The following is a 15,825-nucleotide window of genomic DNA, read 5'->3' on the forward strand; positions in this document are numbered from 1 at the left end:
TGTCGGTGCCGGTGTACACGGGTCAGAGCCCGGACTGTCGGTGCCGGTGTACAGGGGTCAGAGCCCGGACTGTCGGTGCCGGTGTACTGGGGTCAGAGCCCGGACTGTCGGTGCCGGTGCCGTGTACTGGGGTCAGAGCCCGGACTGTCTGTACCGGTGTACACGGGTCAGAGCCCGGACTGTCGGTGCCGGTGTACACGGGTCAGAGCCCCCGGACTGTCGGTGCCGGTGTACACGGGTCAGAGCCCGGACTGTCGGTGCCGGTGTACACGGGTCAGAGCCCGGACTGTCGGTGCCGGTGTACACGGGTCAGGGGGGGGGGGGGGGGCGTGCAGAGAGGGGCTGCAGGGAGAGGACGTGCCCGCTCCTGGGATGTGGCGGCCGCGCACGATCCGGCTCCTGATGTGACTGACCGGAGCCGGCACCGCAGAGAGAGCGAAGACCGGTGCTCAGTGGACAAAACCCCGCCCACCTGGATAAATACACGCCCACTCAACAATGTAATAGGCCCGTGCAAGTGGGCGGGATTTAGCAGTGGGTGGGCGGGGTTTTGTAAGCGCCATCCAGTTTTCGCCGGTTTTCCGGATCCGGCGCACTCCAGTGCAGTGTATACAGCACAATGGCAGCGCGACAAGCTCCAGCCATGTGCTGTCACGTGACCGGAGCATGTGACCCGGAAGTTGCGGCGCTGCCATTGTGCTGTATAGACTGTACTGGAGTGCAGCGGATCCGCCAAACCGGCGAAAAGAAGGAACCGGATCACCGAACACAGCCGGACTCCATCACACTGTGCGGGCTCCTTGCCGGTATGACGTCACTTCCGCCATGTGTTAGGGGCGTGGTCGGATTTCAGAATGCGCGAGGAGACGCATAGCCTCCTGCTTCCCGCCATTTGTGGACGCCGGTTCCTCAGCAGCGCCGGGTTCTTCGGTTTCCCCGTGGCTGACATTGTCTCCTGCACAGAGCGGGGTCAGTGAGAGGCTTCATGCTGGGCGGCTGTGTGTGCGGATATGGGGATGGTGGGGGGGTGAGGGGTTAATACTGCTGGGGGAGGGGCTCTGGTGGGAGGTGAGTGGTTAATACCAGTGGTGGGTTAATAATGCGGTGGAGGAATTACCGCTGGCTGGGGGTGTTACTGCTGGTGGGGGGGGTCCCTGTGATGGGGGGGGTTACCGCTGGCTGGGGGGGTGTTACTGCTGGTGGGGGTGGTCCCTGTGATGGGGGGGGTTACCGCTGGCTGGGGGGGGTGTTACTGCTGGTTGGGGGGTCCCTGTGATGGGGGGGGGGGGTTACTGCTGGTGGGGGGTCCCTGTGATGGGGGGGGGGGTTACCGCTGGTTGGGGGTCCCTGTGATGGGGGGGGGGGTTACCGCTGGCTGGGGGGGGTCCCTGTGATGGGGGGGGGGTTACTGCTGGGTTGGGGGGTCCCTGTGATGGGGGGGGGTTACCGCTGGCTGGGGGGTCCCTGTGATGGGGGGGGGGGGTTACTGCTGGTGGGGGGGGTCCCTGTGATGGGGGGGGGGTTACCGCTGGGGGGGGGTTACTGCTGGTGGGGGGGGGGTTACCGCTGGCTGGTGGGGGGGGGGTTACCTGCTGGCTGGGCCACCCTGCGCTATGGATTCCAGTCCCCAGCTGCCTAGTTGGACCCAGCTGGACACACAAATTTGGCGAAGCCCATGTGTTTTTTATTAGATTATTTCATTAAGGTTCATGAGATAATTTAAAAAAAAAAAAGGCTTCCCTACATTTTTGGTTCACAGCCGGGTACAAATAGGCATCTGGGGGTTGGGGGCAGCCTGTACCTGGTTAGCATACAAAAATGACAAAGCAAAGCCCATGTAATTTTATTTTTTTGGTGGGGGGGGATATTTAAGGAATTTTTTAAAAAAAATAAAATCGACATTGGCTTCGCCCATTGAGCACCGTGCATTTTACTGCTCACATCATCCTACTGACCACAGCGCCAGCAGAACAAGCAATCGGATGACTCCAGTGCCGGCCGTTACTTATTCTGTGTCCCCCTGTATCCATCGCAGCGAGTGCGGGCGGTGAGGTCAGCGCAATTCGGCCGGCACTGGACTGTAAAAAAAACAACACTGATGTGAAACCAGCCTAAGGCTAGGTGCACACGTTGCGTGATTTGCATGCAGTTACATTGCGTATTGCGCTGCAGCCTAGCTGCATGCGTCCTGCGTCCCCAGCACAATCTATGAAGATTGTGCGTAATCCATGCGCACGTTGCGTTTCAGCTGCTGCCAAAACGCTGCGTTCTAAAAAGCAACATGTGACTTTTTTTGTGCATTTTGGTTGCAATGTCGGCCTCATCTCCCGGTCGGTCGGTCGGTCGGTCTCTCTCTCCCGGTCGGTCGGTCTCTCTCTGTCGGTCTATCCCTCTCCCCCTCTCTCATACTCACCGGCGCGGCGCTGCACAGCTATCACACTGCGGCGGCTTCTCCAGCTTTTGAAAATGCCGGCTGCTTATTATTCAATCTGGTATTCCCTGCTTTCCCCGCCCACCAGCGCCTATGATTGGTTGTAGTCAGATGTGCCCCTATGCTGAGTGACAGCAGTCTCACTGCAACAAATCACAGCCACCTGTGGGCGGGTCTATGTAGTGCAGTAAAATAAATAATTAAAAAAAAAAACTGGCGTGCGGTCCCCCCCAATTTGATACCAGCCAAGATAAAGCCACAGGGCTGAAGGCTGGTATTCTCAGGATGGGGAGCCCCACGTTATGGGGAGCCCCCCAGCCTAAAAATATCAGCCAGCAGCCGCCCAGAAATGCCGCATCGGCTAGATGTGACAGTCCCGGGACTCCACCCGGCTCATCCAGAATTGCCCTGATTCGGTGGCAATCTGGGTAATAAGGAGTTAATGGCAACCCATAGCTGCCACAAAGTCCCTACATTAGATCATTGCAGGCGTCTGAGACCCCCCCAGTGATTAACCTGTAAGTGAAAGTAAATAAACACACCCAAAAAATCCTTTATTTGAAATAAAAGACAAAAAAACACCGTCTTTCACCACTTTATTAAAATCCCCAAACGCCCCTCCAGGTCCGGCGTAATCCACACGAGGTCCCACGACGCATCCAGCTCTGCTACATGAAGCTGACGGGAGCGGCCGTAGAACACCGCTGCTCCTGTCAGCTCCAAGTAGCAACTGAAGTGAGTCGCACTGTCAGCGGAGACATCACTCAGGTTACTCGCGGCCACAAGGTCTCGGGTGGAGGACTCGAGCTGGCCGCGGGTAACCTGAGTGACGGCACCGCTGATCGCACGGCTCACTTCAGTCACTCAGGAGATTTGCGGTCTCCGGTGAGTCCTTCACCTGTGATTGCAAATCAAGCCACAGCACACAGACAGAGCCGCGTGGTCGCAATGAAGTTGGGTGAAGTTCATCCGAGTACATTCTGATCGCGCGGCTCAGTCTTGCAGCCAGTCATGCTCTTTATGACAGTGCGGTCCCACTCTGCTCTGCTGCAAGTCTATGGGAATGCTTGAGAACTGAGAGGGACCGCAATGTCAAAAATGTGCGTTCTGGAAGCATCCAAAACGCATGAATTCTGCAGTAACAATGCGTTTCAGAACGCAGCTTTTGGGCTGCATTCTGAGACGGACATGCAGTGACTAAAAGCTGCATAATAGAACGCAACGTGGGCACATAGCCTAAGTCAGGTTATATCCTCTTGCAGTGCTTCTGTCCCTAGGTCTGGGGGAGGGGGGCCTGGAATCCACCCAAACTCTGTTTACCTGGGAGATTAGTCATTCTGGGTGAGAAAGACGAGAAGAAGTAAGATTGATCCTCAGAGGGAGAAGCTGACACCCCAGAGAGACTGTGAGAAACCCTGATGTCCCTGGAGAAGGACTGCTGGAGGATTGTGACTGATCCCCGAGACATTTATCCCATTACTGGACTACTTTACCCTCTGTGTGGTGGATTATGTTAGGGACCTTCTGTTTTGCTTGGAATAAATGCTCTTTGGATTGTTCAACCATCTCTCGCTATGTTGATTGTGTGATATCGGAGAAGGACCCCGTGACATCCTGTGTTATATTTACCTTCAGGAGTCTTCTTTCGCTGCCGACCTGGTCGATCTCCGATGATCTGTGACCTACCGGCTGTTTCATGGAATTCTCCAGAGTCACAACTCTATACAACTGAGAGCCTGGTTCTGGATCTTGTAGACTTGCTCTGGAAGCTGGACAGGGAGAGCGCTGAAGGGGGAGGGGAGAAAGGAGTGCTGGGGGGGGGGAGAGCAGAGTGCTGGAGGGGAGGGGGGAGAGCAGAGTGCTGGAGGGGAGGGGGAGAGCAGAGTGCTGGAGGGGAGGGGGGAGAGCAGAGTGCTGGAGGGGAGGGGGAGAGCAGAGTGCTGGAGGGGAGGGGGAGAGCAGAGTGCTGGAGGGGAGGGGGAGAGCGGAGTGCTGGAGGGGAGGGGGGAGAGCGGAGTGCTGGAGGGGAGGGGGGAGAGCGGAGTGCTGGAGGGGAGGGGGAGAGCGGAGTGCTGGAGGGGAGGGGGAGAGCGGAGTGCTGGAGGGGAGGGGGAGAGCGGAGTGCTGGAGGGGAGGGGGGAGAGCGGAGTGCTGGAGGGGAGGGGGAGAGCAGAGTGCTGGAGGGGAGGGGGAGAGCAGAGTGCTGGAGGGGAGGGGGAGAGCAGAGTGCTGGAGGGGAGGGGGAGAGCAGAGTGCTGGAGGGGAGGGGGAGAGCAGAGTGCTGGAGGGGAGGGGGAGAGCAGAGTGCTGGAGGGGAGGGGGAGAGCAGAGTGCTGGAGGGGAGGGGGAGAGCAGAGTGCTGGAGGGGAGGGGGAGAGCAGAGTGCTGGAGGGGAGGGGGAGAGCAGAGTGCTGGAGGGGAGGGGGAGAGCAGAGTGCTGGAGGGGAGGGGGAGAGCAGAGTGCTGGAGGGGAGGGGGAGAGCAGAGTGCTGGAGGGGAGGGGGAGAGCAGAGTGCTGGAGGGGAGGGGGGAGAGCAGGAGTGCTGGAGGGGAGGGGGAGAGCAGAGTGCTGGAGGGGAGGGGGAGAGCAGAGTGCTGGAGGGGAGGGGGAGAGCAGAGTGCTGGAGGGGGAGGGGGAGAGCAGAGTGCTGGAGGGGAGGGGGGAGAGCAGAGTGCTGGAGGGGAGGGGAGAGCAGAGTGCTGGAGGGGAGGGGGGAGAGCAGAGTGCTGGAGGGGAGGGGGGAGAGCAGAGTGCTGGAGGGGAGGGGGAGAGCAGAGTGCTGGAGGGGAGGGGGAGAGCAGAGTGCTGGAGGGGAGGGGGAGAGCAGAGTGCTGGAGGGGAGGGGGAGAGCAGAGTGCTGGAGGGGAGGGGGAGAGCAGAGTGCTGGAGGGGAGGGGGAGAAGCAGAGTGCTGGAGGGGAGGGGGGAGAGCAGAGTGCTGGAGGGGAGGGGGAGAGCAGAGTGCTGGAGGGGAGGGGGGAGAGCAGAGTGCTGGAGGGGAGGGGGAGAGCAGAGTGCTGGAGGGGAGGGGGAGAGCAGAGTGCTGGAGGGGAGGGGGAGAGCAGAGTGCTGGAGGGGAGGGGGAGAGCGGAGTGCTGGAGGGGAGGGGGAGAGCGGAGTGCTGGAGGGGAGGGGGAGAGCGGAGTGCTGGAGGGGAGGGGGAGAGCGGAGTGCTGGAGGGGAGGGGGAGAGCGGAGTGCTGGAGGGGAGGGGGAGAGCGGAGTGCTGGAGGGGAGGGGGAGAGCGGAGTGCTGGAGGGGAGGGGGAGAGCGGAGTGCTGGAGGGGAGGGGGAGAGCGGAGTGCTGGAGGGGAGGGGGGAGAGCGGAGTGCTGGAGGGGAGGGGGAGAGCGGAGTGCTGGAGGGGAGGGGGAGAGCGGAGTGCTGGAGGGGAGGGGGAGAGCGGAGTGCTGGAGGGGAGGGGGGAGAGCGGAGTGCTGGAGGGGAGGGGGAGAGCGGAGTGCTGGAGGGGAGGGGGAGAGCGGAGTGCTGGAGGGGAGGGGGGAGAGCGGAGTGCTGGAGGGGAGGGGGGGAGAGCGGAGTGCTGGAGGGGAGGGGGAGAGCGGAGTGCTGGAGGGGGGGGGGGAGAGCGGAGTGCTGGAGGGGGGGGGGGAGAGCGGAGTGCTGGAGGGGGGGGGGGAGAGGAGTGCTGGAGGGGGGGGGGGAGAGAGGAGTGCTGGAGGGGGAGAGAGGAGTGGTGGGGGGGGAGAGAGGAGTGCTGGAGGGGGGGGGGAGAGAGGAGTGCTGGGGGGGGGGGGGGAGAGAGGAGTGCTGGAGGGGGGGGGGAGAGGAGTGCTGGAGGGGGGGGGGGGGGAGAGGAGTGCTGGGGGGGGGGAGAGAGGAGTGCTGGGGGGGGGGGAGAGAGGAGTGCTGGAGGGGGGGGGGGAGAGAGGAGTGCTGGAGGGGGGGGGGGGAGAGAGGAGTGCTGGAGGGGGGGGGGGGAGAGAGGAGTGCTGGAGGGGGGGGGGGAGAGAGGAGTGCTGGAGGGGGGGGGGGGAGAGAGGAGTGCTGGAGGAGGGGGGGGAGAGAGGAGTGCTGGAGGGGGGGGGGGAGAGAGGAGTGCTGGAGGGGGGGGGGGGGAGAGAGGAGTGCTGGAGGGGGGGGGGAGAGAGGAGTGCTGGAGGAGGGTGGGAGAGAGGAGTGCTGGAGGGGGGGGGGAGAGGAGTGCTGGAGGGGGGGGGAGAGAGAGGAGTGCTGGAGGGGGGGGGGAGAGAGAGGAGTGCTGGAGGGGGGGGAAGAGAGAGGAGTGCTGGAGGGGGGGGGAAGAGAGGAGTGCTGGAGGGGGGGGGGAAGAGAGGAGTGCTGGAGGGGGGGGGGGAAGAGAGGAGTACTGGAGGGGGGGGGGAAGAGAGGAGTACTGGAGGGAAGGGAAGAGAGGAGTGCTGGAGGGGGGGAGAGAGGAGTGCTGGAGGGGGGGGGGAGGAGTGCTGGAGGGGTGGGAGAGAGTGTACGAGGGGAGAGTGCTGGAGGGGGGGGAGAGAGAGGAGTGCTGGAGGGGGGGGAAGAGAGGAGTGCTGGAGGGGGGGGAAGAGAGGAGTGCTGGAGGGGGGGGGAAGAGAGGAGTGCTGGAGGGGGGGGGAAGAGAGGAGTGCTGGAGGGGGGGGGAAGAGAGGAGTACTGGAGGGGGGGGAAGAGAGGAGTACTGGAGGGAAGGGAAGAGAGGAGTGCTGGAGGGGGGGAGAGAGGAGTGCTGGAGGGGGGGGGGGGGGAGTGCTGGAGGGGTGGGAGAGAGTGTACGAGGGGAGAGTGCTGGAGGGGGGGGGGGAGAGGAGTGCTGGAGGGGGGGGAGAGAGAGGAGTGCTGGGGGGGGGGAGAGGAGTGCTGGAGGGGGGGGGAGAGGAGTGCTGGAGGGGGGGAGAGAGAGGAGTGCTGGAGGGGGGGAGAGAGAGGAGTGCTGAAGGGGGGGGAGAGAGAGGAGTGCTGAAGGGGGGGGAGAGAGAGGAGTGCTGGAGGGGGGGGAGAGAGGAGTGCTGGAGGGTGGGGGGGAGAGTGTACGAGGGTAGAGTGCTGGAGGAGGGGGGAGGAGTGCTGGAGGGGAGTGCTGGAGGGGGGGGAGAGAGGAGTGCTGGAGGGGGGGAGAGAGGAGTGCTGGATGGGGGGGAGAGGAGTGCTGGAGGGTGGGGGGGAGTGTACGAGGGGAGAGTGCTGGAGGGGGGAGAGAAGTGCTGGAGGGGAGTGCTGGAGGGGGGGAGAGAGGAGTGCTGGAGGGGGGGGAGAGAGGAGTGCTGGAGGGGGGGGAGAGAGGAGTGCTGGAGGGGGGGAGAGAGGAGTGCTGGAGGGGGGGGAGAGAGAGGAGTGCTGGAGGGGGGGAGAGAGAGGAGTGCTGGAGGGGGGGGAGAGAGAGGAGTGCTGGAGGGGGGGGAGAGAGGAGTGCTGGAGGGGGGGGGAGAGAGGAGTGCTGGAGGGGGGGGGAGAGAGGAGTGCTGGAGGGGGGGGAGAGAGGAGTGCTGGAGGGGGGGGAGAGGAGTGCTGGATGGGGTGGGGGACGAGTGTACGAGGGGAGAGTGCTGGAGGGGGGAGAGAGGAGTGCAGGAGAGTGGGGGGAGAGTGCTGGAGGGGTGGGGGAGAGTGTACGAGGGGAGAGTGCTGGAGGGGTGGGGGAGAGTGTACGAGGGGAGAGTGCTGGAGGGGGGGGGAGAGGAGTGCTGGAGGGGGGGAAGAGGAGTGCTGGATGGGGGGAAGAAGTGCTGGAGGGGGGGGGGAGAGGAGTGCTGGAGGGGGGGGGGAAGAGGAGTGCTGGAGGTGGGGGGGGGAGTGCTGGATGGGGGGAAGAAGTGCTGGAGGGGGGGGGGGAGAGGAGTGCTGGAGGGGGGGGGAAGAGGAGTGCTGGAGGTGGGGGGGGGAGTGCTGGAGGGGGGGGGGAGTGCTGGAGGGGGGGGGAAGAGAAGTGCTGGAGGGGGGGAGAGAGAGGAGTGCTGGAGGGGGGGGAGAGGAGTGCTGGAGGGGGGGGGGAGAGGAGTGCTGGATGGGGTGGGGGAGAGTGTACGAGGGGAGAGTGCTGGAGGGGGGGGGGGAGGAGTGCTGGAGGGGGGGGAAGAGGAGTGCTGGAGGGGGGGGGAAGAGGAGTGCTGGAGGGGGGGGGAGAGGAGTGCTGGAGGGGGGGGGAGAGGAGTGCTGGATGGGGTGGGGGAGAGTGTACGAGGGGAGAGTGCTGGAGGGGGGGGGGAGGAGTGCTGGAGGGGGGGAAGAGAAGTGCTGGAGGGGGGGGAAGAGGAGTGCTGGAGGTGGGGGGGAGTGCTGGAGGGGGGGGGGAGAGAAGTGCTGGAGGGGGGGAGTGCTGGATGGGGGAGAGTGCTGGAGGGGTGGGGGGGAGAGTGCTGGAGGGGTGGGGGAGAGTGCTGGAGGGGTGGGGGAGAGTGCTGGAGGGGTGGGGGGAGAGTGCTGGAGGGGTGGGGGGAGAGTGCTGGAGGGGTGGGGGGAGAGTGCTGGAGGGGTGGGGGGAGAGTGCTGGAGGGGTGGGGGGAGAGTGCTGGAGGGGTGGGGGGAGAGTGCTGGAGGGGTGGGGGGAGAGTGCTGGAGGGGTGGGGGAGAGTGCTGGAGGGGTGGGGGAGGAGTGCTGGAGGGGTGGGGGAGAGTTTTTGAGGGGTGGGGGAGTGCTGGAGGGGGGGAGAGTGCTGGAGGGGTGGGGGAGAGTTTTAGAGGGGTGGGGGAGTGCTGCAGAGGTGGGGGAGTGCTGGAGGGGCAGGAGAGTGCTGTAGGGAGGGGGTGAGTGCTGGAGGGAGGGGGTGAGTGCTGGAGGGAGGGGGTGAGTGCTGGAGGGAGGGGGTGAGTGCTGGAGGGAGGGGGTGAGTGCTGGAGGGGAGGGGGTTGAGTGCTGGAGGGGAGGGGGGTGAGTGCTGGAGGGAGGGGGTGAGTGCTGTGGAGGGAGGGGGTGAGTGCTGGAGGGGTGGGGGAGAGTTTTGGAGGGGTGGGGGAGTGCTGGAGGGGCAGGGAGAGTGCTGGAGGGAGGGGGAGAGTGCTGGAGTAGTGGGGGAGAGTTTTGGAGGGAGGGGGAGAGTGCTGGAGGGAGGGGGAGAGTGCTGGAGGGAGGGGAGGGAGTTCTGGAGGGAGGGAGGGGGAGGGGAGTTCTGGAGAGGGGGGGGTGAGCGCTGGAGGGGGAGTGCTGCAGGGAGGATTTTCACTTTCTCAGTGTTGTCATACACCATAAGGCATCTTTCACATCAGCGGTATTTTAACTGCGTCATGAATGGAATTTTTGCCTCAAAACCGGATCCTTTACAAATACGTCGTCAGTTCAATTAATTTCCAGTGGAATCGCGGTTACATGCGGTTGCGTGCGTCATACACTGGATCCATAGTTTTGTGGTATTTTATCTTGTTTCAAAACCGCTACTTCTCGGTCAAAATACCGCATCTCACTGCATCCGTCATATTGCGGCACTAGCTACAATGCATTTCAATGCGCGCCGGATCCTGCATTCTGATAGGCAGGATTCTGTTTTCTGTACTGAGCATGCCCAGAAAGTAGCCAAATACCCTTATCTCCATGTACATACACCCTGGACCAGAGGTTCCCAACTCCAGTCCTCAAGGCACACCAACAGTGCAGGTTTTCAGGATCTCCTTAGTTTTGCACAGGTGGTAATTTAATCACCTGCACTGGTGATGATTCTAACCCCTGTGCAATACTAAGGCTACTTTCACACATCCGGATTTTTGCTCTGCGGCACAATACGGCGTTCTGCAGAAAAACCGCAACCGGCTTTTCTAACGCCGGTTGCGGTTTTTTTTTGCATAGACTTACATTAGTGCCGTATTGTGCCGCAGGGGCTTGCGTTCGGCCCGGTTTTTGAAGCATGCGGCAGATTTAGCCGATGCTGCGGCCGGATCGAACGTTCCCTGCAATGTTTTTTGCTCCGGCAAAAAACACCGCATCGTGCCGCATCCAGCCGCTGCGGCGCAGTGTATTCTCATTGTGGCCCAAATGTCTACTTCTTGGCTAGAAACCTGGAGCTGTAATGTACTTTCTTGTTACCTTCACAGCTGCTGTGATCTACCAGGCCCCTCCAGAGACCGGCCCGTGCCTCCACCAGGCCCCTCCAGAGACCGGCCCGTGCCTCCACCAGGCTCCTCCAGAGACCGGCCCGTGCCTCCACCAGAACATTCAAGCCACCAGACGGTGACGCCACCAGGCTCCTCCAGATACCAGCCCGTGCCTCCACCAGGCTCCTCCAGATACCAGCCCGTGCCTCCACCAGGCTCCTCCAGATACCAGCCCGTGCCTCCACCAGGCTCCTCCAGATACCAGCCCGTGCCTCCACCAGGCTCCTCCAGATACCAGCCCGTGCCTCCACCAGGCTCCTCCAGATACCAGCCCGTGCCTCCACCAGGCTCCTCCAGATACCAGCCCGTGCCTCCACCAGGACATTCAGCCACCCGACGGTGACGCCACCAGGCTCCTCCAGATACCGGCCCGTGGTTCCACCAGATACTAGCCCGTGCCTCCAACAGGACATTAAGCCACCAGACGGTGACGCCGAGACCGCCCTTTGGTGACCCCTTCAAATGTGAGTGTATTCATTGTTACCCATTGTCTCCCTGCTTTCACAGCCCCCCGGAGTTGTAATGTACTCTGCTTTTACATATACAGCTGCAGTATGTCACAGAAGTGTGGTGCCGGAGACCCCCCCCGCCCCACCAAGTGAGCCTTCTTCCCATCCAATGGAAGTAAGTACATTTTAACTGACAAATTGGTCCTGCATCTGACACTGATATTTTCCTGCATCAATAATTGTGATCTGGCCTCTCTTTTTAGGTTAGTCTGTTGGCAGCGGAGTGGGTTGTGGATGACGAGGGTGGACTGAAGCCGGTCGAGGACTCTTCCGCTGTAAGTAGTTGATCAGCAAACAGTATCCCGCAGCCCTCATTAGCCCAATACTAACACAGTGGACCCTTGGTTAACGAGAACAATCCGTTCTGGGAGTGCACTGGTTAATGAAAGTTACTCGTTCAGCAAAGCAAAATTTCCCATAGGAAATCATTGGAATGCAGACGATTCGTTCCACAATGTGTTAAATGTCCCATCCTGGTCCCTTATTGTGCCATTCCACACATGCACAAGCACGCACACCCACATATTATGCTCACCTTACCTTCCGTTCCATCGCTGGCCTCCTGGGACTTGCTGTTCTCCGGTACGGGCTGTGTATCAGGTAACCATCGCGACGAGGGAGGAACTTCCCCTGCCAGAGCAAGTTCCTCCCTCGTTGTGATGGTTGCCGATACACATCATGTAGCGGCGAACTAGAAGAACCATGAGGCCGGCGATGGAACGGAAGGTAAGGTGAGCATAATATGTGTGTGCGTGCGTGCTTGTGTGTGTTTGTGTGGACTGCAAGTTCGGGTCAGAGCACGGTGCATGTACGGAACCGGAAGTGTGTGCGGTGAGTATTTTGCTCATTCAGCAAAGCTTGCTCATATAGCGAAATAATCGCTAACTGGGTTATTACTCTTTAAGGCTACTTTCACAATTGCATTGGACGGCTTCCGTAGCATTGTATTGTGTGACGGATGCAACGGATGCGTTGCATATAATGGCACAACAGATGCTACGGATCGTACAAAACAATGGAAAGCTTTTTTTTTTTAATTTATTTTTTTTTTCTTCTTTACAGTTGTACCGGCAGCAGACTATTGTGAACGATCAGCTGATCACCCGGCGGCCAGTCACTCAGCTGATCGCTCTCACATGCCGGCGGCCAGTCACTCAGCTGATCGCTCTCACATGCCGGCGGCCAGTCACTCAGCTGATCGCTCTCACATGCCGGCGGGCGGGCGCTCAGCTGATCGCTCTCACATGCCGGCGGCCAGTCACTCAGCTGATCGCTCTCACATGCCGGCGGGCGGGCGTTCAGCTGATCGCTCTCACATGCCGGCGGCCAGTCACTCAGCTGATCGCTCTCACATGCCGGCGGGCGGGCGCTCAGCTGATCGCTCTCACGTGCCGGCGGGCGGGCGCTCAGCTGATCGCTCTCACGTGCCGGCGGCCGGGCGCTCAGCTGATCGCTCTCACGTGCCGGCGGCCGGGCGCTCAGCTGATCGCTCTCACGTGCTGGCGGCCGGGCGCTCAGCTGATCGCTCTCACATGCCGGCAGGCGGGCGCTTAGCTGATCGCTCTCACATGCCGGCGGGCGGGCGCTCAGCTGATCGCTCTCACATGCCGGCGGCCGGGCGCTCAGCTGATCGCTCTCACATGCCGGCGGCCAGTCGCTCAGCTGAGCGCTCTCACATGCCGGCGGCCGGGCGCTCAGCTGAGCGCTCTCACATGCCGGCGGGCGCTCAGCTGAGCGCTCTCACATGCCGGCGGCCGGGCGCTCAGCTGATCGCTCTCACATGCCGGCGGCCGGGCGCTCAGCTGATCGCTCTCACATGCCGGCGGCCAGGCGCTCAGCTGATCGCTCTCACATGCCGGCGGCCGGGCGCTCAGCTGATCGCTCTCACATGCCGGCGGCCAGGCGCTCAGCTGATCGCTCTCAATAGCCAGCGGCCGGGCGCTCAGCTGAGCGCTCTCACATGCCGGCGGCCGGTCGCTCAGCTGAGAGCTCTCACATGCCGGCGGGCGGGCTCTCAGCTGAACGTTTGGCCATCAAGAGACAAAATAAAGTTTGTGATTTAAAAAAAAAAAAAAAAAAAGAGCATGCACAGTGAAATCCTACGGATTGCGCTGCTCAAAAAAAGTTACATGCTGCGTTTCTTCTGTCCGCCGGAGCTTCAAAATAACGAAGTTGCGTCGTCCAGCTGATGCAACGCTGACACTTGCATTACAGTGCGTTGTCCATACAAGTCTATGGAGAATAGCGCAGTGCGTTAACGGACTGTGCTATTCGCCATAGTGACGGACTGCGCTGAACGCAAGTGTGAAAGTACCCCAAGCGAGGTTCCACTGTATAACTATTTTTTCAGGGACCAGATGCTGCATCACTCCATACAGGTCCTGGAACCTCATCCCAGAGTCATGTGCGCACGTGCCGTGGCGGTGTAAAAAAACCCGAAAGTCTCCCTTTGCATTACATCTCAATTGTCCGAGTCCTTGTGCACGTTTGTACAAATACTTTCTTTTCGCCTGGTTGCAGGTTTCAGGACCCAGTAGCAGCAGCAGCAGGCCCCATGTTGAAGAAGAACAGGAGCTGGAGGCATTTATAGATGGGGACCTGCTGATCTGCGATGTTCAAGCACGCACCGCCTTGTGGAACACCGCCCACCGCCAGCACTGGGATGCTGTCGTGACGCGCCGATTGTGGGATGAGGTTGCCGGAGCTCAAGTAGCTGGATGGGTGGACCTGGACGCTCACACGCGGGGTCTGCTCCGTAAGTATTCCGCTTTCAAATGTATGAATGTAAATACTTTCTCAATAACAGCATTTCTTTTCCAGGGATTGTAAGTTTAAAACTTTTCTAAATTTTTATTTTACAGGAGAAAGGGTGATAAAACGGTGGCGGTCTATTCGGGATCGCTACAAGAAGGACTATAATCATGAGATGATGGCTCCCAGTGGCTCTGCACGTCGACGCCAGCGCTACAAATACTACAACGCATTATCTTTCCTGAGACCATCGCTAGCGAGCCGCAGGTAAGCAGAAAAAGTCTGATTACAAAAAGTGTGGCCTTATGTAATTGCTTTATCTCCAACAGGTCAATGCATTTAAATTCATGTACTAATTATTTATTATTTTTTTTTTTAACACCCCCACAGCACTACTCGGAGTATATCACAGCCATCTGCCAAAGTCCTTCCTGTAGCGGTCCCAAAAGCAACCGCCATCCGCCCACCTAAAGCCGTGCCCATCGCTGTGCCCACCACTGGCCTCTCTGGTAATTCATCATCCTCCCAATCCTCCCAACCACACGCCGCTGCTGGAGATTCCTCCCAGGCTGCTGATATTCAACCGGAAGGTCCTAGCGTAGGCTTTCCCCTATCCCAGGCCTCTGACGCTGCTCCAACGTCTACACCAGGTTCCCTGTCTGTTTGTCAGCACCAGAGGCCTTCGGATAGGAGCCTTCTGCCGGAGTTTGTGCACATGAGCTCAGTTTTCCACGATTCTCTGAAGAACCTAAATGAAAAAGTGTCATCAGGGTTCGCTGAAGTTCAAAGAAGCTTCAGCGAGGTACAAAGAGGCTTCAGAGAGATCCACGATCGCTTGGACAAACTTGAGGCGAATACAAATAAATCGATCAACAATTTGTTCTTCTTGACTGTACTCCGGCAAATGGAAACCCTACCTAGTGACAGCCAGCTGAATATCATGCATGCCTGTCAGCAATCTCTATCACATGAAATTAAGCAACAACCTCCCGCCCAACCTTACCAGGCACCCGCCCAACCTTACCAGGCACTCGCTCAACCTTACCAGGCACCCGCCCAACCGTACCAGGTACCCGCCCAACCGTACCAGGTACCCGCCCAACCGTACCAGGCACCCGCCCAACCTTTACAGGCCCCAGCCCAACCTTTACAGGCACCCGCTCAACCTTTACAGGCACCCGCCCAACCTTACCAGGCACCCGCCCAACCTTACCAGGCACCCGCCCAACCTTTACAGGCCCCAGCCCAACCTTACCAAATTCCCAGCCAACCATTCCATCCACCATCTCAACAATACTCTGCCCCATCCCTACAACATTCTGCCCCATCTCAGGCACAAACTCAACCTTCCCAACAACGATCACAGACTGAAACCCAGTATCCTCCATGTGATCCTTCCTCTGCTCCTACTTCTGCCTCTCCTGCCATCTTGCACTCCCCCCACTAACCCACAACCACCATCCACCCAGCGTCACGATTACTCCCACAGTTTTATTTCAGACGTAAGACATTATTACCCCTTCCCCGGTGGCATCCAGTTCATCTGCACCTGACCTGCCCCTACACACCTCCACAACCAGAGAGGTCAGTCCGGCAAATTTAACAGTGGATCCGATGAGTCCGACTACTTCGCCTGCCAGTGCCAGTAGCGGCACCGTTTCACGTGCTTGTGAAAAATTCTTTAAATAAATTGTTTTTGGTTTACCATCCAATTTTTTTTTTTATTTTATTTAAGATTGTAGACATTCTAGTTCAGTGTATTTCTCCAATCACCCTCCACGACAGCACAACAGGAGGATGACTCCCCGCCCTAACAGGGACAGGAAACACAAAGAGGTTAAAAGGCCCCTCCCCACCCTCCTCTCCAGTGGTTTTTCCTGTCGTTATCAGGGCATGAAGAGGTTATCCTGCGGTGCTCCGTGGCCGGTGATCGGAGTTACCTGTTGCTGTTACCGGAAGTGACCACGTTCGTCACTTCCGGTTTCGGTTTCGTGCCTGTGCGCGGTGACGCATTCAGGCTGGAACACACTGGAATCCCATGTGCGTTCCACCGTGGACCGCACGCTCGGAGGACGAGGCTACTATGGGTGCGC

General features: G+C 60.0%; 1 protein-coding gene across 2 annotated transcripts; it reads left to right on the top strand.

Annotated features, from left to right (window-relative positions):
• The first annotated feature begins 669 nt into the window (after nucleotides 1-669).
• Nucleotides 670-15,439, top strand: LOC142302478 (uncharacterized). 2 transcript variants are annotated; one of them, XM_075343544.1, is made up of 7 exons: nucleotides 670-806; nucleotides 10,413-10,936; nucleotides 11,020-11,096; nucleotides 11,185-11,256; nucleotides 13,502-13,736; nucleotides 13,843-13,999; nucleotides 14,123-15,439. In XM_075343544.1, the coding sequence occupies exons 3-7, from the start codon at nucleotides 11,091-11,093 to the stop codon at nucleotides 15,177-15,179; spliced, it is 1,527 nt and encodes a 508-aa protein (XP_075199659.1). In that variant the 5' UTR covers nucleotides 670-806; nucleotides 10,413-10,936; nucleotides 11,020-11,090; the 3' UTR covers nucleotides 15,180-15,439. The 2 variants fall into 2 exon arrangements, with proteins under 2 accessions (XP_075199659.1, XP_075199660.1); XM_075343545.1 differs by lacking the exon at nucleotides 670-806 and adding an exon at nucleotides 832-969.
• Nucleotides 15,440-15,825: the final 386 nt, after the last annotated feature.

This window comes from Anomaloglossus baeobatrachus, chromosome 4 (assembly GCF_048569485.1).
Source record: "Anomaloglossus baeobatrachus isolate aAnoBae1 chromosome 4, aAnoBae1.hap1, whole genome shotgun sequence".
In the NCBI taxonomy this organism is placed as follows: Eukaryota; Metazoa; Chordata; class Amphibia; order Anura; family Aromobatidae; genus Anomaloglossus; species Anomaloglossus baeobatrachus.

Bases quoted from the DNA above. Each gene is read 5' to 3' on its own strand.
- LOC142302478 (XM_075343544.1), top strand. The intron at 11,257-13,501 runs GTAAGTAGTTGA...GCCTGGTTGCAG, and splicing joins CGGTCGAGGACTCTTCCGCT to GTTTCAGGACCCAGTAGCAG. The intron at 14,000-14,122 runs GTAAGCAGAAAA...ACACCCCCACAG, and splicing joins CCATCGCTAGCGAGCCGCAG to CACTACTCGGAGTATATCAC.